The sequence below is a fragment of the Podarcis filfolensis genome (assembly GCF_964270895.1).
Source record: "Podarcis filfolensis genome assembly, chromosome: 7".
NCBI classification, from domain to species: Eukaryota; Metazoa; Chordata; class Lepidosauria; order Squamata; family Lacertidae; genus Podarcis; species Podarcis filfolensis.
This window is the reverse complement of record NC_139603.1, coordinates 29,524,954-29,548,739: the sequence shown is the minus strand read 5'-3', so window position 1 is coordinate 29,548,739 and position 23,786 is coordinate 29,524,954. Positions and strand designations below refer to the sequence as shown.

The 23,786-nt window shown below is 41.6% G+C and overlaps 1 protein-coding gene across 1 annotated transcript in view; it reads left to right on the top strand.

Annotated features, from left to right (window-relative positions):
* Positions 1-8,050: 8,050 nt before the first annotated feature.
* The window catches only part of LOC310767351 (uncharacterized protein), a gene marked incomplete at its 5' end in the record, with an annotated part of 135,664 nt that continues 119,928 nt past the window's right edge, over positions 8,051-23,786 (top strand). Inside the window, 5 exons of the mRNA XM_083624217.1 lie at positions 8,051-8,137; positions 9,604-9,670; positions 9,978-10,154; positions 19,103-19,189; positions 23,036-23,119. Of these exons, the coding sequence (XP_083480343.1) occupies positions 8,051-8,137; positions 9,604-9,670; positions 9,978-10,154; positions 19,103-19,189; positions 23,036-23,119 (502 nt within the window). The remainder of the gene's footprint in view (positions 8,138-9,603; positions 9,671-9,977; positions 10,155-19,102; positions 19,190-23,035; positions 23,120-23,786) is intronic.

Below are 23,786 nucleotides of genomic sequence, written 5' to 3'. Positions count from 1 at the left end.
TAGAAGACATCTAAAGGCAGCCCTGTTTAGGGAAGGTTTTAATGTTTGATGTATTACAGTATTTTAATATTTTTTTGGAAGCTGCCCAGAGTGGCTGGGGAAGCCCAGCCAGATGGGCGGGGTATAAATAATAATATATTATTATTATTATTATTATTATTATTATTATTATTAACAAATCCATTCAATGAGGGAATAGCTTTCCAAGGAACACAAGCCGAAAGCACCATTGCATGTGCAGAACTAGTTGTGAAGCACTTTGCATCTTGGTTTCTGTGTTTCCAGAACATCCAGTACACACCATATGCTGAAAATCCACTTTCTAATGGTAATGCAAGTGGATGCCACTTGCTGTGCCTGTCACTGTTGCCACATATTCCTTGGTATTCCTTATCGTGCCAACTTTCACTCTTGCTTAACTATTCCCCTCCTGATGAGATTGTGCCCCCACCCCAAGAACCAAGAAATGGCACTATCTCAGCTATGGCTTTGTTAGGACTGCTTGGAAGAAAGACACCCTCCCCCCCCCATCCCTAGTATTGTTGCTGCCTTTGGCGATATCTTTCTGAAGTATTCTCTGCAAACAGAACTGCTTAACTTAAATTAGGACGAGGTCAAATGTGTGCAAGCTGAATGATCATTTATTTATCTAGGCTTTTTTGGTGTATGTTTTCTCTTGCAGGCAGAAGGACTTCTTTGTTTCTGTTTGTGCATCTCTGAGCAGGGGGGAAAGCCATGGATAAGGAGGTAAGTGATTTCATTTCGGGGGGATATTTAAGATAATGTTGCTTCGTAATATTTTTTTGCTTCATAATATTATTCATAAGAGTGGCAGAGAGGAAGCAGGGAGGCAGGCAGTTCCCCTTTTTCTGTTACTGACAAGTGAAGGGGATGATTAACGAGAGTTGTAGACAATGTACTAGTAATAGAGAGAGGGGGGCCCATAGAAGTTAAACAAAAGTGCCTTCAAGAATTTAGAGTATTCCCAGGGATCTATAGTAGAACCTCATTGTGCCTGTCTACTGTTTCTATTTTTGATTAGATTTATAAACACAGCACCACATATTTTCATGTGGCTTTGTAGCCCAGGGGCAGAACGAGATTGACTGCACTGAAACTGTGAGGCTTGTGAATTTCGGGCAAGGGACGGAGTGAAATAAGTAGTGTAATTGTTTTTGTGGAGTGACCGTGGGACCTCCTCTGTTCTGAATTACACATGGTTCAACCCTTTGACCTAACCAACCTCGGCAGAGCCTGGTAGATCTCCTAAAGCTGTGCTGAAAGGTCCTATCAGTGACATGTTGGAACATTATCTGTCATGCGAGATGTGTGCCAACAACCATATTAAACTACATTAATTACTACCGAGGCCCACATTTGTGACAGTCTCAACTTCGCTTAGCCCCATCGTCATGTTGCTTATTGTTCAAAAGGGACGTACAAATGGGCCGTTTGTTGAATCGAAATACGGCGACAGTGTTTTATTTTAAATTGCACTTTTGGAGAATATTCATATTGGTTGTGCCCTTGTTCTTTTACACCAGTGATGATTTTTGTGATGGGGTGGGGGAGGGGAGGGGGAAGAAAAATGTCAGTAATAGGTTAAAGAACTCTCAGGATAAGAACAGCAGTAGCATAGAAAGAGTTACATATTCTGTTGCCTGAATTTTTTGTGCATCAGAAGTTTGGTGTTTTGTTTTAAGTGAGAAAATGGTATAATAATTTTACAATGAACATGCTAATTCATTATGACTGTTTCTTTAAAAGTTTTGTTTTATGCCAGTTTCCTTAGAACAGTGTCAGGAACTCAGTTTAATTACTTAGAATATTCATTGAGTCTGATAATTTATATATGTACGTGAATGTGTGTACCCACATCCTAGCAGGGCAATGCATTAAAGATATCCAGTGTAAGTATATAAGGTGAAAGCCTTAGCTTGAAATAGGTTTAATTTGGACAAGTAATTTTATGATGAAGCTTAATTGTTTAATTATAATTCCTGTATACAGGAATGTATAGGTCAGCTAAATCTAGGCATATATGTATTATATTCTGTGCTATGGGGCCACCAACATTTTTTTAAAAAAAGGATTTAGCTGTAGCTCTTTTGTCATATAAACTTTTTTTAAAAAAAAAACCCCTGATGTTGCCTTTTATTTTCCACTTGAGACGGTGCTAGCAAGTCAGCTACAAAAAAGAAAACAGCAAAACTACATTTGACCCCACCAAGTGTCATTCTCATTAGCAGTAAACAGTTTGCTCTTCTTAAAGCAGGCAGGTGCAAATTGCAAGCTGTTTCACTCTGGCTGTTATTCCTTAAATAGATGGAGTAATAAGGCGAGGATTGGCAGGTTGGTGGGAGGTTCTGTCCCCACCTGCATAAAGGAAAGTCTTAATACTGTTGGACCAGGAAACTGCAGGAATTAAATACAGCAGTTGATGTACTGATACAATTGAGCTGGTTTAGCAGAAGGGATATGCGCGGCGTTGTAAGATATTGTCCATATTTATCTAGGGTGGGTTCTGGAAGCAGAGCTCTGTTTTATGTTTAAAGGCAAATGCTCTCACTGAAGTGAATGAAAACAGAAGCCAACATACCTGTTCCTGTTCACCATCATTACACTCCTTAGAGCATTTCAGGCATTGTTAAGTTCCTGGAATCCTACCAGATTGACAATATATTTTCCAGCTACCATAACTCTTTTGGCTGTATTCAGACAAGATCCCAAAGGCGAGGAAGACTGTGGGGCCGGGGGAGGAGGAGGAGGAGGAGGAGGGAGTCCACGGATGAATCTGCTGAGCTAGTTTGCTGATGCTTCAAACAGTTGTTCATTTTAAGGACACCTCATTTAATTTCATGGAAGAGACATAGCATGCCAGCCTGTGTCTCAATCTAAGGTATGCATTTCCTAAAAGGAACTAAAACTCTGTCATTCCAAAGGCACTCTTCTTTTTGACTCCCAGCCTGCATAGGGACTGCTGTCTGGAAGTGGTAACTTTAACTTTAACTCTAAGCCTGCTGATGAGGTCTGTCTGTATGATCTTCGCCAAGCAGATAAGGGTAGGGAGACAGCTCAGAGCACAGCTTGTTTACAGCGGGACAGGAGAAAACAGCAAGACACAAATGTGGGCTGACGTTTTCATGAAGCACAATGGGTTGATCACAGATTCAATCTGACTGCCCTGAACTGAGCGATGATCCGTACAGTATGCAAAATTCACTTTCTGGCTGGTCTGTGCCCACCAGCTTCGCAGCAGCTTTTGCAGAACCCCTGAGCCATGGCTTTGAGTGGAACCAGAACTGAACACGGCTTTGTTGTACCCAATTCCTTCTGACAACAATCACATTCTTTTAAAAACTTCATAGGTTTTAGTTGTCACTGGTTATAAATGAGGATTGCTGTTGTTGTTGCTGCTGCAGCTGCAATACTGGCTGTGTTCGCACATAGACATTATTACCGTGTTCCAGAATCAGTTTTACGAAAGCATTCCATTCGTTTCAGTGACACAAGATCCCCAACAGAAATGGCATTGGGTTGCTTTCTTTGCTGATTAAACTGTGCAGAGACCGTCTCGTCCTTCGAAAGGATTTCTCTCTCCTTTAAAAAAAACGATTTCTAAGTCATCATCACATTCAACTTACGAGTATTTAACACAGTGAGTGGGAAAGATGTCAGAGTGTCCCCTTAAAAATATGCGCTGTTAATTTAAGGAGGGAGAAAATGGAAATCATCATTACATTAAAAAGAAGAAAACTTGAAAAGCGTCATACAGCTGCATTAGACCTATAAGACCCAGAGAAATGGGTCACTGAGTCAACATCCTCTCTGCAGCAACCACATGCGTGTGTTTTTGTGTGTGCTTTTTTAAAGGATAATTTTTTTAATTGTTGAATCAAATTGCTGGGAGGGGGCAAGAGTAACATCAAGCCCTCTGCTTCTCCTGCCACCATATTTCTCTTCCTTCTTCCCACCAGATGTAAAATCCACAGTATACTACAAGCAAAGAGCAGAAGAAAACAAAAGTGTTCCACACCAAACAGATAGTTTCAGGTGATTCAGTCAGCAGTGCAAATTTTAAAAAAGGAAAGCGTGGGAAAATTTCACCAAATATACTTGAAGGTGGGATGAAATTCTGAAATAGAACTCCCTGCAACTTTAATTTAGGTTTCTTCAACATGAACACTGCCACCAATTCCTTGGAATGCCATTAAATCTTCCTAGTAGCTTAGCAGAATTGGCTTAGGTTTGAGATTGACACGAACACCGAGGATCAAACCAACTGTTAACTAAGATTGTTTGTTAAGGGGATATTTTGTACATAAGGAAATGCTGATATGTACATTGGGGTCTTAGATAGATAGACAGACAGATAATTTATTACGGTCAAAGACCAGCTCGCATTGGGATCTTAAGTGTGCTTGATTAGCCCTTCCAAAGACTCAAGAGATACTGTTGCAGACACCATGTTCCAAGTGGCTTTTGCAACAAGCTGTATCCCAAATTCACTCATTACCTAGTCCAGCCATTGGATACATTCTGCCTCTGCCACACAAGCTCAACTGGTTATATTTCTAGATGCTTGGATAGTTCAGTTGATTTTTAAAACCTGCTTATCTAACCTCCTTCTGGCAAGACCTTTTCACAGAACCTTTGCACACAATCACTGGCTCTTTTCTTTCGAGCTTCACCAGCTAAGTGCTGGTTTTTTTTGTTTTTTATAAAATTATTGTTACAAAATTGTACACACATAGATGATAAAATATGACATGACTAACAAAAAATGGGTCACTAGGGGTGTAGAAAAGTACCAAACATATTATTTCATAGTACATAACGATGAGGTGGTTACAGTAAACCAGTAAAATGAATTCTTCAATAAATCAACTTGGAAAACAGAGTAATAAGAGAGAGCCAATGAGTAGCGCCTGCTTTTCTACACCACATTGCAATATTTGTTGTATTCCTCATCCATGTGTTGTTACATTTGTATATTTAATAAAAACATACCATACAGTGTAAAAAAATTCTTTTCCCCCCTTTTCCCTTGCCATCTTCAATTTTTGCGACAGCTTTCCCCTTATGGCCGTTTACCAGAATATATTATACCAGTGATCCATATTCATTAACCACAAGGTTTTTCCAAGCTCTGGCCATTACCTTTCTAGCTGCTGTTGATGAATATGTTATTAATTCCTTACTTCTTAATTGGTCCATGTCTGAAGTATATAAATTAAGGCTAACCCCAGAGTTTTGGGGATTGTCCGAGCTGTAATCTGAGATACCTCTTTAAAAACTTCCTTCCAAAATTGTTCAACTTGAAGACATTCCCACCACATATGTTGGTATGTACCTATAATTTGGCATCCTCTCCAACATAACAGAGAGCTATTGGGTTTTCTATAAGATAAGCACCTTGGTGCTAAATACCACTCCTGCACAATTTTTAGTAAACAATTCCTAGTAGTTGCTGAGATTTATATGGTGCTTTTGTCCATACATTGTTCCATTTATCCTCTTCAATGTTTATATCCCAATTTAATTCCCACCAGCTTTTTATATGACAGTCTGGGGGCTAAAACTTTTGCCTATTTCCCCCCATGATCTAGTACCCCACCAAGCTCATTCTGCCCTCGGCAGCCCCCACCTGCCTCCCTTCTTACTTATATCCAGTTTAAAGGATGGCACTGGCTGCCAGCAAATGGAGCTAAGCTAGTTGGCTCTGCCTTTCATTTGTTGTAGCACCATCTACTGTTGGTCTTCCAGCCTTCTTCCCTACCAGTCACAATCAGCACCAGCCCCTGTTAATCCTGCTCCTCCAGTGCCTGAGGCCTATTCCATTGTCCCAGCAGCAGCTATTAATTCCTTTTAAAACAACAACAACCCAGACACCTTATTTATGTGTCTCCTACATGGCACTGAATTTGTCTCTTCCTGGTTGCTTCACCTCTGGAGAACGTATCAGCCTTTGAGGAAGCTCAAATGCCAATGATATTTAAAAGTCTCATGCTGTAAATCTAGGCTAATGTTCAGTGTGATATGTAAGGCATTAAGAATGCAAGTCAAGTATCAGTATTAGTTAATTGTATTTGAATAGGTTCTTTATGACAGATCATAACTGTGAAATGCAATGAAACAGAGTCTATTTGTATAAAAATTAGCACTATCCTGAACTTTTATTTTTTTAAAGCAGGGATTTAAAGCCATGTAAACAAAATTTGGCAACTGAAGCTGATTTAAGACATTAAATGCCACAAGGTTAATGACACCCCCAAAGCATTTGGAAATATTAATCTTTCTTTTTCTTTCTTTCTTTCTTTTTTTGGAATGACTAAAATAATCAGAGAAGCCAACTATTTTTCTCTGTCTCTTATTTGCTTTATTGAATACTTATTTAGTGTTCATTAAAGAAAATGTATGTGTTAACCTGTCTGTACTATAATTTACTATCACTTGGATTATAGTTTAATTATTTTGACAGAGTATTATTTGTGACTATGACATACATCATTTTATGCTTTCTCTCTCTACCATTCAGAGAGAAAGACAGAAAATGATAAATGATAATAAATATTTTAATTGTTCCATTCATGGCGGCAATTTTGAGGATGCATAGGATGTCGTTTTGTCACAATCTGGCATTGAAAAATAAGCACTGCACTGAAAAGTATAATAGCCCTAGCAGTTTGTGAGTTAAACTTTTCTATTTAGTTACAAACATCATACAATTTATTCTGGAGTGAACTTGTGAAATTTGTAATGTGTCTGTGGAGTGGATAGTTTGCAAAGCCTGTCTACATAAAATAGATCATTGGTGGGGAGATGGAGGGGAAGGGTCTATTGGCAGCTCTTGGGTAAGAAAACCTCCATGGATCCTCTTTCCTGAATGTGCCACCCTCTACCTTACTGCTGTTGATGCTGCCCATTTGTTTTCTCTCTTCCACTTGTCCCAAGCTGCCCAGAAAATGAGGGCAGGGAACTCTTAGCTGCTGCCTGACAGGGGCAGGAGTCAGGAGCATGTCAACAATAAATCACAAGAATAAGTGAAGTTAACTCTTTATTAGAAGAAACAAGGGCTGCTCAGGAGTGCCAGACTTAATGGGTGTAGCAACTCTTTTCAGTTGATCTTGCTTCTATGAGCCAGTTGTGGAGACTAAATGTTCCTCTCTTCTCACAGCTGTCCAAGTCTCCTCCCCCAGGTACTTCCTAAGCAATCTGAGACTCGACCGGTACACCTGCCTATGTTCCTCTCTCTTCATACCGCTTCTGGAAGACCAGTAGGAAGGGGAGCTTGTCACAGCAGGAGGAGGAGATGCCCTGGCTTCTTCACTAGCTTGATACATCTTTGCCTCTTGCCCCCCACTCCTGCTCCTGATTCTGATTCTGGACTTCTCTCTGCCACAGAATCTCCCTGCTCACCAAACCCTGTTATCTCTTTAGCTCCCAACACTTCCTTCTCAGTCTTCTCTCTCTTCTGCCTCTGACCACCCATTGCCGTCCCACCGCCAATCCCTGGGCTCTGAGCCTTCTTCCCTTGGGTGTTCCCCAGCTGAATTCTCCCACCACCCCCCTGCATCCAACCAGCCCATGACATCACCCCTCCATCTCCTTGCTCCCATCTAGCAGAGGCGGCAGGGAAGCAAGCAACATCAGCAAGGAGCAGGAAGAAGACCAGAGAGCTCATTGGGCTGACAGTGGACTCTCTGTTGAGACATGGGTCTTGGCAGGTGCCTGAAGCTGCCCACCCCTGATGCTGGCCTTTAGTTTGTTGGATAAATATGAAATTTCCAACTTGCTACCATCTATGATTGCCACCTTTAAGCTAGTAAATTATCCATGCAGCTCAGTGGATCAAGATAAGGAGGACCTATGGAATCTCTTTGCACCTTCCTTCTTTCCTTATAAGGTACTAGCAGCTTTGTACTCAGTATTGCTCAAGAAGTCTAGGAAACAGAGAATCAGTGCAGTTTTGAAAGGCTCATTCCACCATTGAAATGATTCGAAATGGGGATGATGGAGCTTGTACTGTGGCCAACATATTTTCCAGCTGATGGAGAAGTTTGAGATGACTCCTCTGTCTGACGAAATCTCTTGGCTCCCACCTTGGGGAGAGGAAGATGGCATAGAAGAGGACTGGGTGAGCAAAGATTCAAGACACCTCACTCCTGCTTTCAGCTCACCACTGGGTGGAACACACATTCTCTGCCCACTACACAAATCCTTTAAAATGCAGCGAATGTGTGTCCAAACCACTTCCAGCACTCTATAGAATTGATGGCGATTTTTTCTTTGAGTGTTGACCTGCTAATGCCATTCTGAATACCTATAAAGCCCTTCAGAATGTTCAAAATGAATCACATACATTATCCCAGCAATCTGTGCAAGAACTCTATAAGGTAGGCCAGTAACATTATCCCTATATTTTCAGGTTGAGACATGGTGGCTGGCTGAAAGTTCTCAAGTGAATTCTTTGGTTCAGGACTATTCTTCAGGGTAGCCCACTTTTGGTACTCAGATACTTATTATTGAGAAAGTTTTGCACGCATAAGTTTGCCCCAGCTTTTGAAACTTTGTCCTGAAACAATTTAAGTGTGTGTATTTAATGCATGATTTAAGATGAAGCTAGCTTTTGGGCTCCAAGTACTAGTGATGACAGCAAGCCCATTTGCTTAAACTCAGATTTCCCCCAGTCATTTATTAAACAGAGGTGGGGTACACTTTTGAGAGCAAAAATGATACAGAGGTGAATGTTCCTGCGCCCTCTGCCCTTGGGATTGCACGTATGTATCGAATAGTTCCTAGACAGATGGGTGACTATAAATGATGAAAGCCAAACAAACTCATCCATCCTCACAGCTTCTCTCTAAGACACTTTTCTTCCAGCTGGGCTCACTTTTGATAGTGGAGAGCAGCAGGGCTGGTGGTTGAGAAAGAGAAATGGCATTAAGGGATACACTGTGCAGAAGTCAGCCACGAGCAGAGGGAGGCTTGCCCATTCTCATCTGCACATTGTTTTATATGCCATTGGAGCTGCTTCTAAGTACAGTTTGAGCATTTGCGATAAATCTGGTCCTCTAGATAAGTCTTGTCCTCTGGTTTTTCATTGTTTGGGGTAAAGTATCCAAAAAAACAGCATGTTGGTTGCTTTTTCTTTTGCTAATTTTTACAAACACTGTGATGAGGACACAAGTGATAACCTCCTTTGGCACTGGCAACAGGAATCTGAAGAAATAAAAATGCATTTACCATTATAAACAACACTTGATGCTGTTTTTCCCCTTTACCCAGTTCAGTTCACCGAATAGTGAATCCAAGGTCAAGTTTTCCTTTGATGAAGAGTCTTTGTCTTAATTATAATGCAAAATAATACAAAAGGAAGTATTTTAATGTGACCTTCATTTGGCATTTGTCTTAACTTTCCTTCTCCTGTTTTTATTTAATTCTTCCACTCTGTTGTTCAATTAGTGTTTGACCCCTTAGCGGAGATGTAAATTAAATGACATTTCAATGCCATCCCATATTTAAAATACTGTGTTAGTTGTGGATCATAAAGGGTAATCTTCGTTCTTAAGCTAATTTATTCATTTAACAATTTCCCTCCAGAAGTTCCAGCAGAAGGCTCTGAAACAAACTAAGCAGAAGAAATCCAAGTCGGCTGAATTTCTGATGGGTGAGCCTTGCTTGATGAGTTATTGCTCATAATTTGTGTAAGGATTAATTAACTAATTACAGACAAATGGCTGTGGGCAAAATTTTGCTCTTGCTTGTCAGGGTGCAATTTGTAATTATTTTAATCATTTATTCTCTCCCCCCCCTCTCCTTTTTATATAAAGAGTTAATTTTAACCTAATTCTGTTTTGGTGCCGTTTGATGCTGATAACTCTCAAGTCTTTCAGTAAAAGGAATTATTAGAAGGAATTTTCTGCTTGTCACTGTTTCTGACCTTGCTGCTTCTCCCCTCCCCTGCTTCCCAATAGGAAAAGACGGGAGAGTTGCAGCAGAAGGCATTGCAAATCCAGCTTTTAACATCAGCAGCACAGATCTTTCAGCATATCAGGCTTCAGAGGAGGAAGTTATTAGACGTGACAAGCCGGGTAGCACCCTTGCAGCTCACCAACAAAAACTCAGGCTGCAAGCCCAAGCTGAACCAAGAGGTGAGCTTTCACTCTTGATCACCATCAGATTGAGTGACAGTGGTTATGCTCTTGATCTAACCTGTGCATTCCGTGGTGTGTACGAGACATTCCATCCTGATGCGTTCCAATAGAAACCTGGGATGCTAAAACTGGGAGGGCAAAATGATTGCTGAAAACATCTGACATATACACTTTTGAAGATCTTTCTTCCCTCTCCTCCTTTTATATTCACATCCTGTTCATAATTATTAGGGAAATGCATGGTGATCAGTGCCAGAATAAGCTTCATTGAAAAGTGCCCTCTTCTGTCTTGCCTTAATATTTATGTTGCGTTAAAACTAAGACAGCGCTGAATTCAAGAATGGTGGCTCCAAGATTAGAGGGAATGCTTTTTCATTAGGCAACAACCACATATTATCCTTTCCCAATTATCACCTGAATGCTGTCTGTCAACCAATATTTCCCCCTTAATTTATTCTGTTCTTTTTACCTGTGTGTCTACAAAAGCTTATCACCAGTCATCTAATATAGTAACAGAAAGCCAACAATCTTTTTTTCAATTACAGTCATACCTCGTGTCACGTTTGCTTCAGGTTGTGCCTTTTCAGGTTACGAACAAGGCAAAGCCGGAAGGGTTTACTTCTGGGTTTGCCGTGCGCATGCATGCAGAAGCAATCTGCGCACTATGCGCAGAAGCACTCTATCGTGCTTTGCACATGCGCAGTAGTGGCGCTCTACTTATGGACTTTTGGGGGTTCAAATGGCACCCGAAAACAGATCACATTCATAAGTAGAGGTACCACTGTATAGTTTACTAAGTTTCAATATTTTTAACATATACAATCAAAATACCGTTTCGTCGTTTCTCTTATTTTTATCAACTTCCCACCCCGTTTTCCATGGAGTTTTTGCTTCTCCTCTTCTGCTGCACTCTTATCTATTAAATCATAACCACAGTATTATAATCCAAGAAAGCCAACAATCTTTTGTTGTTGTGACAACTCCTTTAGTATGAGGCCCTTGTATTTAAGTTTCCAAGACTGTTTAATGCTTAGCATTGTCCTACCTCTGTAATTTAGACTTGCCATACGTCAGGAAAATTCCTGACATGTCCTGGTTCTTGGGTGTAAAAATGGTGTTATGGGGGAATTTTGCTGAAACGGCAATATGTCAGGGAAAAACCAGATGTATGGCAATGCAATGGAAAAAGCAGCGGAAACAGTTCAAAAAGCTTAAAATCACTATTTTGGGGGTAGATTTCTCCTAAAAAAGCTCAAGAATTTGGGTTTTTTCATTAAAAAAAAACTCAACAACTTTGTGGGTGTCAGGAATTTTACTTTTTGAAATAAGGCAACCCTACTGTAATTGCCATATTGTTTGTGTGTTCATTTCTTTAGTCTTCTTTAGTCTAACCTTTCTTCCGTCAAGCTTGCATTGGGTTCACAGGTGGTCTCCATCCTGGTACAGATCAAACCCAGACCCACTTAGCAGGAGCACAGTGGCTGGGTCACCTGCCCTGAGGCCAAGGGTGGGAAACCTGTGGCCGCCCAGGTGTTGCTGGACTTCATTTCCCATCACCCCTAGTCAGCAGGCCATCTGTCAAAGCTGATGGGAGTCCAGCCAGACCCAGAGGGCCATGAGTTTCTCCCATCTCTGCTTCCAGCCATGCTCTGAATTTCAGCATGCCCGATGAGATTTGTGCATTAATATGTCCATTTCATAGGGAGAACCACCTGGAAAAAGTTGCATAATAGCTTTGAATTGACAGGTACTATATTCCACCCCACCTCCCCCACGTTTCCTGATTTGACTTGCATTCTAAGAATTAATTTGTTTTGAAATGATGTATTTTTAAAACTAGAAAAATTCCCATGGGGAAGCAGAGCACTAGAAAATGAAGGTGCTAGACAAGTAAACCCAATGCAATTTTTGCTTCTGGAGGGAGCAGTGATTGAGTGAGAGTGGAGGTGAGGCACCAAGTCATAGCTGTCAAGCGTCCCTTTTTTGGCGGGACAGTCCCTTATCCCAGCACCATGTCCTGCTGCTGTCCCTTATTGATGATGTCCCTTAAATTTCCCGGGTTTCAAAGGAAGCAGCTCCTCTCCCTCCCACCCTGCCGGCCAGGGAGGAGGGAGGCTCCAACTGTGTTGCTTGGCTGCGTTGCTCACCCAATAAGGAGTCTAAGAACGACTGGGGGTGGAGCTTGCATGCCTTGTGCCAATCAAATCGGCCGCGTTGCCTTTGCTCAGCGCTTCCCAGTGGAGAGGTGACAGTGGTTTTCCTTGCTGCATCCCCTTTGCCGGGTTGCTGCGCTATGGGAACCACCACTTGAGGCTTCATTTGGCTGCTGGTTGACTAAAATCCCTTATTTTGGCTGCTGATCCCTTATTTTCAAGGCTGCTGGTCCCTTATTTTCAAATCTGTAAGTTGACAGCTATGCACCAAGTGCATTGCTGGCACCAAACATATTGCTCTGCTTTCCTTTGAACCACATCAACGAGGATGAGAGGGGGGGAGGATCTCATTGTCTGGGCAGCCCAGGACCTCCACACATACTGCCCAGGCTCAGGGCCCAGGGAGGTCACTTTGGTGCTGCTAATGCTGCAGTTTGTATTCAGCCCTGGAGGTGCAATCCATTGTCTCTCAAGACAGACGGATGCCAGCAACAATTCCTGGGGAAGCCTATGTTCAGTTGTAGCCTTAGCCATTTCACCTCTATCATCATCTCTGCTGAGCGAGAGAAGCCATCCCAGTTTCTGATTCGCTCCCGGAATGTCCCACTTTTCCTTAGGACACCCCTATTTTCATTGGAGAAATGTTGGAGGGTATGGAGTTATCCGACCTCCGAGCCATCTGAAGGCAATCCTATGTAGGGAAGGTTTTTAAAAAATGTTTTTATATATGTTGGAAGCTGCCCAGAGTGGCTGGGGCAACCCAGTAAGATGTGTGGGGTATAAATAGTAAAATTATCATTATGGAATGGGACGCCCCTATTTTCATTGGAGAAATGTTGGAAGGTATGACACCCCCCATTAATATGATACTGTGTTACAGCCAGGCCTCCTCCCCCCAGTTCTGGCACCTCTCAGGTGGGCGCCATTGCCATTATAAGAGAACAAGGGAGGTGTTCATGGTGAGTTCCTGCACCTCTTTTTCTAGAAAAATAGCACTGGTTACAGGGATTCCTTGCCTTTAAGCATGTCTCAGGTTCTGTCTGGTTCCTTATGGATTGAAATTCCAATAGTTAAAATGGCTGAATCAAAACCGCATTATTGAATGGTGCTTATTAACAGGCTCAGTTCACACCAGCAAGTGTTTTCTGAGCCATTCAACACACAGCATTTCCCCAGGAAAGCCAGCAGGTCTCACACTGGCACAATGCCCTCTGCTGCCTGCAGTAAAAAAGAATTGCCAACAAAACGACACTGTGCGTGCAGCATCACATGTGCAAACAGGAGCAGATGCAGTCAGTTTTCCAAGGAGAGGAAAGGGAGGGGAGAAGCATGGATAGGGAAGGAACATTCAAACCGTGCTAGACAGACGGGAATTGAATCTGCTTAATGCTCATGAGCATTATCCGGGACCTGTCAGCAGTGACAGTTTTAAAGCAGAGCTAAATGTGGAGATAGGCACATAGCACTGAGACAGTACCACTCCCAGTTGCATCTGGGGAATAACCTGTCTAAAAGCTGCCTCACACCATGAAATATACTCGGAGTTGTGTGTGGATTTCATGCTCTTTATTCAGCTCATAGTAGTGAGGAATGAATGTCCCCCCCCAAAATATCTGCTTTATATACATTATTTACACAATGGGCCGCACATGATTGGCTAATTCCGGAATTCTCCTGTAGGCCAATCAGGTTGTGGATTCACTTCTATCTGGAGCTGGATTGGGTGGCTCCTGCGGACCAATCATACTGCTGCGTTGTTCTAGGACCAATAATACTGCTGCATTCTGAATCCTATTGTTCTAGGACCAATCAGACTGCTGCATTTTGGATCCTATTGTTCTAGGACCAAACCGACTCCTGCCTTTTGTATCCTATTCAGCTCAGTACATAACACACCAGAATGTGCCTGCATCTGGAAAACCAGCAGGCCAGGTAAAAAGTGAGGTGCAAAGCCTTCTTCTGCCTGATACACAAGCCTTCCAAGCAGAGGAATTATGAGGCATTAGGTGCATTCAACAAAGTGATTTCCCTCCTTGCACAAATTCATTGCTCTATTCCCAGGTTATATGAGGGAAGTCAATTAGCCTTTGCACACCTACAAACACTGGATGTTGGGTGCAGAAGCCCTCTCAAATGTTATGGCCATGCATGGATGTCTAATGGGACAGGCATGCCTAGTGGGCAAGGGGAGCCAATGTGGTGTGGTGCTTATAGCGTTGGGCTGGGAGACCAGAGTTCAAATCTCTACTTGGCCATGAAGGTCACCAGGTGACTTTGGGTCAGTCACTGTCTCTCAGCCTAACCTACCTTGCAGGGATGTTGTGAGGATTAAATAAGGAGGGCCGGAACCATATACATCACCTTGAGCTCCTTGGGGAGAAAGGTGGGATGTAAATACAATAAATAAGCAAATAAATAAATTGGATCAATTGGTATCTGGATTGGAATGTGGTTATTGTTATGCTTCTCCCAACACAATGGAATGGTTTTATTGAGCTGCTTCTTCTTCTTCTTCTTCTTCTTCTTCTTCTTCTTCTTCTTCTTCTTCTTCTTCTGAGATAAAAACCACAATCTGGTTAACTCTTGCACAAATCAGAACTTAAACCTTATATGCTTAAAACTTGAGGAATTTCCATGCAGGTGCATGGGGGACGCGGGTGGCACTGTGGGTTAAACCACAGAGCCTAGGACTTGCCGATCAGAAGGTCGGCGGTTCGAATCCCCGTGACGGGGTGAGCTCCCGTTGCTCAGTGCCTGTTCCTGCCAAGCAGTTTGAAAGCACATCAAAGTGCAAGTAGATAAATAGGTACCGCTCCATCGGGAAGGTAAACGGCGTTTCCGTGCGCTGCTCTGGTTCGCCAGAAGTGGCTTAGTCATGCTGGCCATATGACCCGGAAGCTGTACGCCGGCTCCCTCGGCCAATAAAGCGAGATGAGCGCCGTAACCCCAGAGTCGGTCACGACTGGACTTAATGGTCAGGGGTCCTTTACTTTACTCCACTATGGAAGGAGGATCTTTGCCAGATCAGTGTGTGAGCTGATTGGACTAACTACAGTAAGGCATCAATCCTAACCCCACTTACCTGGAGTAAGCCCTATTGAATTAGGGCTCGCTGGATTGTCCTGTAAGATGGAAAGCCGTATTGGAAATATTATTGATGAAAGCAACTCCTGCCTTTCATGGAAATTGTCTTAAGAAGTTTTCACAGTCTTTCTCAACAGCTTGCTCCATGCAAACCAAAAAGCTTAGCTTGTTGATCCTTAGACCTTGTCAAGTAACACCAGAGAAAACTAGCCCTGTTTCATGTATTCAGCCATCATGTGAGAGGAGATACCATATCCAAGAAGAAGCAGTTTATATAATTTTTCCTAATAAATCAACTCAGAAGACCATTATAAAACTTTTAAGTTTCTTCTCAATCACAAAGGGTTTTTAACAGAACCCAGAACAAAACTGCTTGGGGTTTTTTAGCACATTTTAGGTCGAGGCTCTGGTTTTCTTTCTTCCAAGCCAACAAGAAGTACAGGAAGCGCCAAATAGCTCAGGTCTAAATCAAAGAAAATGTTTGCAAGTGTTCCTAAAGCTGCTTCTGTGTAATGTTAATGCTGTATTATCATTTAGCTTAACTGCCTGATTGTATGTGTTGTGTAAAGAAGCAGAACACAAATTTCTCAGTGGACCTCTTCATTTGCATGTTATATGCTTTCGCATATTTCCAAAAGCAAGTGAGTAATTAGTTCCCAATCTATTCATGAATTCACATAATTAGCAAAATGCTTTTGGTGCTTGTTTAATAGAGATGTTAGTGTATTTAAAAATTTTAAGGAAACAAACAACAAATCAAAATGGCTTCATTTGCTGAGCCATTTCTTGGGTTCCATAGCATTTCCTCAAAGAAAGTAGACCTTTGGCAATCAACATATAATCAATAGTTGTTTGTTTGCTTTTTTAATGTAGGTGTTGTAGTGGTTAAGAGCGGTAGTCTCGTAATCTGGGGAACCGGGTTCATGTCTCCGCTCCTCCACATGCAGCTGCTGGGTGACCTTTGGCTAGTCACACTTCTTTGAAGTCTCTCAGCCCCACTCACCTCACAGAGTGTTTGTTGTGGGGGAGGAAGGGAAAGGAGAATGTTAGCCGCTTTGAGACTCCTGAAGGGGAGTGAAAGGCGGGATATCAAATCCAAACTCTTCTTCTTCTTCTTCTAAACGCTGGGTAATGCATGCTAAAATGTATTCTGCTGTACTTTATTTCATTTATCCCCTTATACCAAAAGTCTCATGGTGACTTACAATAAAACAAACACTACAAATCAAATGCAACAGATGTTTTAAAAATATATATTATGTCAACAGTAGCTAAAACACTCCAATGATCATATAATAATTCTCAATATATTAATCAAATCTATGTCTGGCTAGCTACCAGAATAACCAGAAACTGACATTGGAAGATGCCTTACTCTGAGTGAGACCCATTGGTTCATCTACCTCAGAATTGTCTACACTGACTGACAGTGGCTCTCCAGGGAGGGAGAGACAGGGAGTTTCTCTCAACCCTTCTTTGAGGTGTTGGGGATTGAACTTGCAACCTTCTGTATGCCAAGCGGATGTTCTGTCACTGAGCACATGACTCAGTAGTATAATGCAAGAAGAGTGATGAAGACTTTCTTTGAGTTTCAGTGAGGTTTTGTCTAATTTTGCATTGCATCTAATATCTTGTGAGAAAGCACATAACTGATGTTGAGTATGGATTCTGCTGTCATTGCATTCCAGTACAACCAGTAAAATGCTTTAGAAGCCCTTGAATGTATAAATAGACATTCTGCACATGGATCTGGTGAGATGTGCTCAGGAGCAGTTTTCCAGATGAACATGTGGTGCTGGATAAGGAAGAGGAAGTGCAAAAGAATGGTGCTCACATGGTTCTTGGTGCTGAACAAAGAAACCCAATGCTATTGCCTATATTTCATTTTAATTCAGATTTTTAAAAACCACTATAGGTTAAAAAGCATACTATAGTTCAACATGATTGGCTGAGGATGGATCCTAGGCCTGTTTCCTATGCAGCATTTGCAAGTCCATGTATAGGGATGGAGAACTCGTCCATAGATATGCATTCACCATTTTCTCTTTTAACACCCAAGTGAATTATTCTGCCAACCTCTGAAAAAGAGCATGTTCTCACAGTGCTTTGTGCTAGAGGAAAACAATTACACTGAATAAGGTAGACTAGCTCTGTTATTGCGGTACATAAGACTTTGATTACATACTGCCAAGATTCATACCAGCCTAGTAGTTGTTGACAGATAAAGTAACAAAAATGAAACTCATTTATTTTTTCTTTATTGAGACCTCAAGGTAAAGCAAATTTTCAGGTCTTGTACTTACTGCATGGAAAGAACAGAGCCTGACAGTCAAAGTGTGCCGGTCCAGAAATCTAAATTAAACCTAGTTTCATATCAGAGTTTCATTTAGTCTCTGAAAAGGAGCTGCTGCCTGGATTACTTAAAAGAAAAGAAAAGATCTAAAACAAATATACTGTGGATTGCTGCAGTATGCCTTGGATATGTTATCCCTGTCACATGTTTGATTCTTGGAATCCCCCACCCCCTTAAAAATATAATTGCAGTGTAGTGTATTTTGGGGGTGTTTTCTGCAAAGCAATGCATGTATTCATGACAACAACACACAAAAATGCGGTATTTGAGAGGAAGTTGCTTTGCATAAATATTTATTAGGCAAATTTGCTTTACAAACAATGTGCGTATAAGGAAATATGCACACTAAACTCTTCCATGAGGATTTATTTATTTATTTAAAGATTGCAAACTGATGTGGAAATGTGGAGAGCTGAATTTAAGACTGGAAAAATTAGAAATGGAGGGCAACCGACACCAGATTTGCCCATCCCTGTTCTACGCGAATGGGGGTTTCTGCATGCATGTCAGCACTGAAAGCTGTTAGGAGTTTAGTACAAATATGACCTGTCACAATCCCTTCTTAATGGCCAGTATCCCTGTGTACCAGTGGTGGCCCCTCTCCGTGACTGGATCAGGTGCAACTCTCCACTTGCGCCGCTAAAACTCCCTCTAGTCTTGCAGGACTAGAGTATGGAAGGCCATAAAGATAATATTGTGTGCCAGCAGCTGTATTTCCTTTTATCAATTTCATTAGTTCCTGCAGCACTTTGTATGGCTAGCTATGGAAATTGAAACTGCTAAATGAGTACTTTTATTTCATCAAAATCATTCTGCGGATGCTGAGCCCAAGTTAATACAATTGCTGTTCAGATTAATGAGGCAGCGTTTGCAGCATCTCCTCTGTAATTAAACACTTCCATGGCTGGCAATAGCATTAAAGATGCACCAGATGTTGAAAGCTCAGTGGTGAAACTTAAAACTGTTAAAATTGAAGGGGGTCACCTGTGAAACACAATCTCCTTAACAGTCACTTTCAGAGCCCATCTCAAGAATAATTTTGGTTTTGGATTAGGTTTTAGGTAGCTTGCTTGTTTCTTTCTTTTTATCAACCTATCATCTACATTTGAGAATTTTCTCATTAGGTTCTGAGCAAAAGTAACATAAACTGAACTTGTTTCCAAAATTACCTTTTCTGACCTTTCCCTAGATGATAATTATGAAACCAGTCAGCTTAGAAGACTTGTTTTTTAAGAAATCTTATAAAGTAGTAGCAGAAATGTCCCTCTTGTGTGCCGGTGTCAAATTTCAAAATTAACATTTTGGTTCATGTGCTTCTAATAATCACTGACCCTTACTTCATGTACTTTCCACAGGAAATGAATGCAGCAGAAATTACTTTGACCCTCTGATGGATGAGGAAATAAACCCAAGGCAGTGTGGGATGGAGGTCAGCAAAGAAGGTGAGGTGGAATTAAGTATGTAATTTTTGTGTCAGAATATTCTTTCCCATTCATGGAAATGAGGTGACAAAGATCACAAATTCGGTTCCATTTAAATATCCAGCTTACAATTTAAATTATAAGTATTAGCCGCTCTAAATGTGATGGAAAGCCTTGGTAGTCTTTGATGAAGGACAGTGTGTTAGTGAGCAGATACAAGCAACTCAGTGTGGCCTGGCATTCTGCTTACAGGTGGTGTTTAAAACTGAGTTTCATGAGTGCAGGTATAGAGTGGAAAAACACCCACCTAAGCATATGAGTTAATTAAAAAATGTTTAAAATACCTGGTCAAGACTAGCATAGCAAATTGTATAATATCTGCAGGCCTGGCTTTGAATAACGCCACCGCAGAACTAAATTATTTTGACTGGGTGGGTTCACAATCAGGATTTTGTTGAGAAAAGACAACCATCAAGTATTTTCCTAGATTTTAAATCTCACGATGGGGGATGTTCTGTAGAACAGGTAGAATAAGTGTCTTAATTTTTCTCTTTTGGAAATTTCCTTTTGTAATCCAGGTTTGGTTAGATACATTAAAATAAAAATGTTGCCCTTTAAAAAAAGGCAACAGTGTGAATGAGAGACAAATATGATCACACAGGGGAAGTACATGAAAAACACCTAGAAAGCAGGCACAACTTACATCATCTTAAATTAAACTGGCATAAAATACGCCAAATCCAAACTCCATTCAGTAGCAGGGATACTGTTGGCTGAGATGACCTAAACCTGCCAGAGGGAAAACAAGCCTTTAGCACCCTTTGCCAGTGTAATTTCAGCTAGGTTGCCAGGTCACATGACTCAGCGGAATGGAGTTAAGATCCAGCATAAGTCCTGCCCCGACCAATCACTGACCAATCACTCCCCAAGAATGCCCATTTCCCAGTGTGTGTTCTGCCATTCCTGGCTCAGCTGGCTTTCCCCAGCTCAGCTGGGATAAGGTAGTTACGCTGAGCTGGGGTTGAGGGCTTATAGTGGTGTAGCCTGGATGACCTTGGAAACTGCTGGTTGAGCCAGAGATCTGCCACATCCTAACTTGTTCATTCTGGAGGATCTAAGGTTGGATTGTACCACTAGATTGAATTGCTACCTATATGAGGAAAGCTGAAAGAAAATCTCTTCCCATTCCAAACTCAATAACTCACTTCTACGGTCAACCAAACGACACACAATTAAGATGGATAATGCAAAAAGTGGGTGTGAAACATATGGACTTCCATCATTGACTGTCTTGTTGGAGGCCCAACCTTGTTATAGAGGTACTACTTCTTGATTTCTACCAGTTGCTGCCCTTATACAATAGACTTCCCTGTTGCCAGTCTTCAAATCCATCAGTCAAGGATGTGCCTGTTAACTTATATGCAGACACACAAGCACACAGTATTTCCATTCCTTGGGCATATAATAAAGGGTGATGTGAAACAGAAGGAACAAAATGGCCAGTGTTTTCAAGTTGACATGCATAGAGGCTTAGGCCAATTTGTTCTTGTGAACAGGTTCCACGTGACCTTTCCTTGCTATTCCAAGACACAATTCAATTATCAATTTAAATCCAGCTGAACCATATCTCTACCAGCTTAACAGAGAGCAAGAAATGCCACCCTAAAGATGTTCAGAACTTGCCTTTTATAAACCTCCAAGGGCGGGAATTTCCCTTGTTGTGGTATAACTCAAGGCCACCACTGTATGTGCCCTTGATATCTGAATGTGACAGATGGACCTTTGAAAGCCATGATCTTCCCTCGCAGTGAAGCAAGCCATATGGTTCAAAGGTCTGTCAGTCTATCTTGCCACAAAATGTGCAAATGCACAGAGACTTAATACAATAAACACCCTAAATCTTCCAGGAATGTTATCAAAGACCCATTCAAATATTATCAACTCGGTGTCCGCAGCCTGTTGGAATGGGAGACTGAACAACGTAAGATGAATATTAAACATTCCCTTGGGTTGTTATGTGGAACAGACAAAAGCCCTTAGAAAAGTCCGTCCAATTTGTTCCTTTTGTTTGACTTAATATATTAGGTCTCCCTGTGTCTCGGGGAGCCATATCTAAATGGCTGTCTTTTTGAATTTCTCTTACCATGTCTCTGGCACAACTGTCACTTGAAAGCCATGTGAAAGTCCAATTTACTAAGGGTATGTCAGCCACGGCAGGCAGCCCCAGGTTGGTTAAGATCTACAGAACCACAGCACAAGACTGAGCTTTACTTTATTCCAGACATAATTACTTTGATCAGCATGAGGCCACAGATTGGAAAAGAGAGCTTTGCATAAGATGTGTCCAGAAGACACAGTTTTATTTTTGAAAAGCCCAATTTATGATACATGTTTCCTCCTTCCATCACCCCTGCTTCTCTTCTCCCTCTCCTCCTCTCTCCTCCCTCCCTCTGGAAGTTTAAACATGTGAAAAGATATGCAAGGGGTGGTTTAGCCTTTTTAACCTTGGATCTTTCTTTTTAAAACATATCCTTTGCTCATAACCCATTTATATATTGCACTGCTTCAAGTCTATAGCAGATCTAACTCTCAGAAGTGGAGAGGCCAGCCTGTGCAACTCCACCCAGTTCTGCCCAAGAAAGGAAATGGCAAGGTGACCAGATGAAGAAGCCCCTCATATCAGGGGAAGCCAATCTGGAACTGTCCGGATGTTGTTCCACTGGATGGCATTAAACCCTGCTGGCACGGCCAATAATCGAAGATGATGTTTGCCCAGCAACATTGGGAGAGCACCACATTGGTTACCCTTACCTTATACCTAACATTTATAAAACTCCCACATCTGGCTTGCTTATGGGTCTGATCAACTAGTAAACCTGACCCTGTCACCTCCACCTTACTCCCAGCGGTGCAGGAGCTTGGTCTAATGATTATGATGATGATAATAATAATAATTTTATTATTTATACCCCACCCATCTGGCTGGGTTGCCTAAGCCACTCTGGGTGGCTTCCAACACATATAAAAACATAATAAAAGATCAAACATTAAAAACTTCCTGATACAAGGCTGCCTTCAGATGTCTTCTAAAGGTTGGGTAGCCTTTAATCTCCTTGACATCTGATGGGAGGGCATTCCACAGGGAGGGCACAACCACTGAGAAGGCCTTCTACCTGGTTCACTGTAACTTCTTCTTGCAGTGAGGGAACTGCAAGAAGTCCCTCAGAGCTGGATCTCAGTGTCCAGGCTGAACAATGGGGGTGGAGATGCTCATTCAGGTATACAGGCTGTTGAGGGCTTTAAAGGTCAGCGCCAAAACTTGAAATGTACTTGGAAATGTACTGCGACCCAGTGTAGATCCTCTAGGACTGGTGTTATATGGTCCCAGCGGCCACTCCAAGTCACCAGTTTAGTTGCCGCATTCTGGATTAGCTGTAGTTTCTGAGTCAATTTTAAAAGTAGCCCAACATAGAGTGCATTGCAGTAGTCCAAGCTGGTCTGAGAGAAAAAAAAGGTTTTCTGTGACTTTAAATGCTCTGCTTCTTAAGGGATTACTGATTCCTGCCCTACTCCATCTCCCAGCAATAGACTGTTATTGAGAGCTGGCCATTCTGTCTCACTTCCAATATTGCTGTTGCCTTTCCCAGCCATGTGGAAGTTGCTGGTGTCCAGGAGAGTTGTTAAAGGTGTAACTCTAGCTACACTTACAAGGGAACAAGCTCCACTGAACACAGTGAGACTTAAATCTCAGATTCCACGCATAAGCTTGCACTCTAAATGCTTATTACGTGCCATGTTATATACCCACTTAAAGAGTTTTTGAAATTATCCAGAGTTATCTGACCTCCATTACTTCTCTTGTTTTAGTGCCTGTGAAGCTGGATGAGAAACTCCTCTATGACAAACTGATGACTCTTCTAGATGAAGAGAATAGAATTCTGGTGTCACATGGTAAACGTCTTTCATTCACATATTTGAACTGTGTTTGCTTTTTGGCTCATTCATGTATAATAAAGGACTAAGAGTTGGCTTACAAATTCCCAACCATCATTTGGTTTCTCTTGCTGATGTAGGAAGAAGTTATGGTCCTACAGATGCTGCAGACCTTTAACTCCCATTAGTCCTGCCTGTTGACCATGGTGACTGGAGCTGAAGGGAGCTAAAGTCCGAAAAGATCTAGAGGGCCACAGGCTACCCATCTTTGTTCTGTCCAACTACTCTGTATTTGATACCTGAGAGGTGAAGTGTGAATGGTCCCTGCCAAAAAGAACTGTGTGCTTGAGATACTCCAAAAATTTGGTCTGTGGTGGTCCATCTTCAACAGCAAATAATGTCTTGCTGTTGTAGTCAACAAGAAATGAACATATGTGTGTGAGACCAAGCCCTATGACTAGGTGAATTTTCATGATTTCTACATAGGAATCATTAATGATAGATAGGTCACAAAATAATTGCAAGCAGGCACATGAATCCATATTTACAAGCTATCCAACAAATGCATCAGGCCCCTAAACCATACTGAAAACTAAGACAATGTAATGCGTTAAAGCCAAAGGCCAAGCAATTTTTTGTGTGTTTTGCTTTTTTTGCCAGCCTCTTAATTTTGCACTCTGAGACA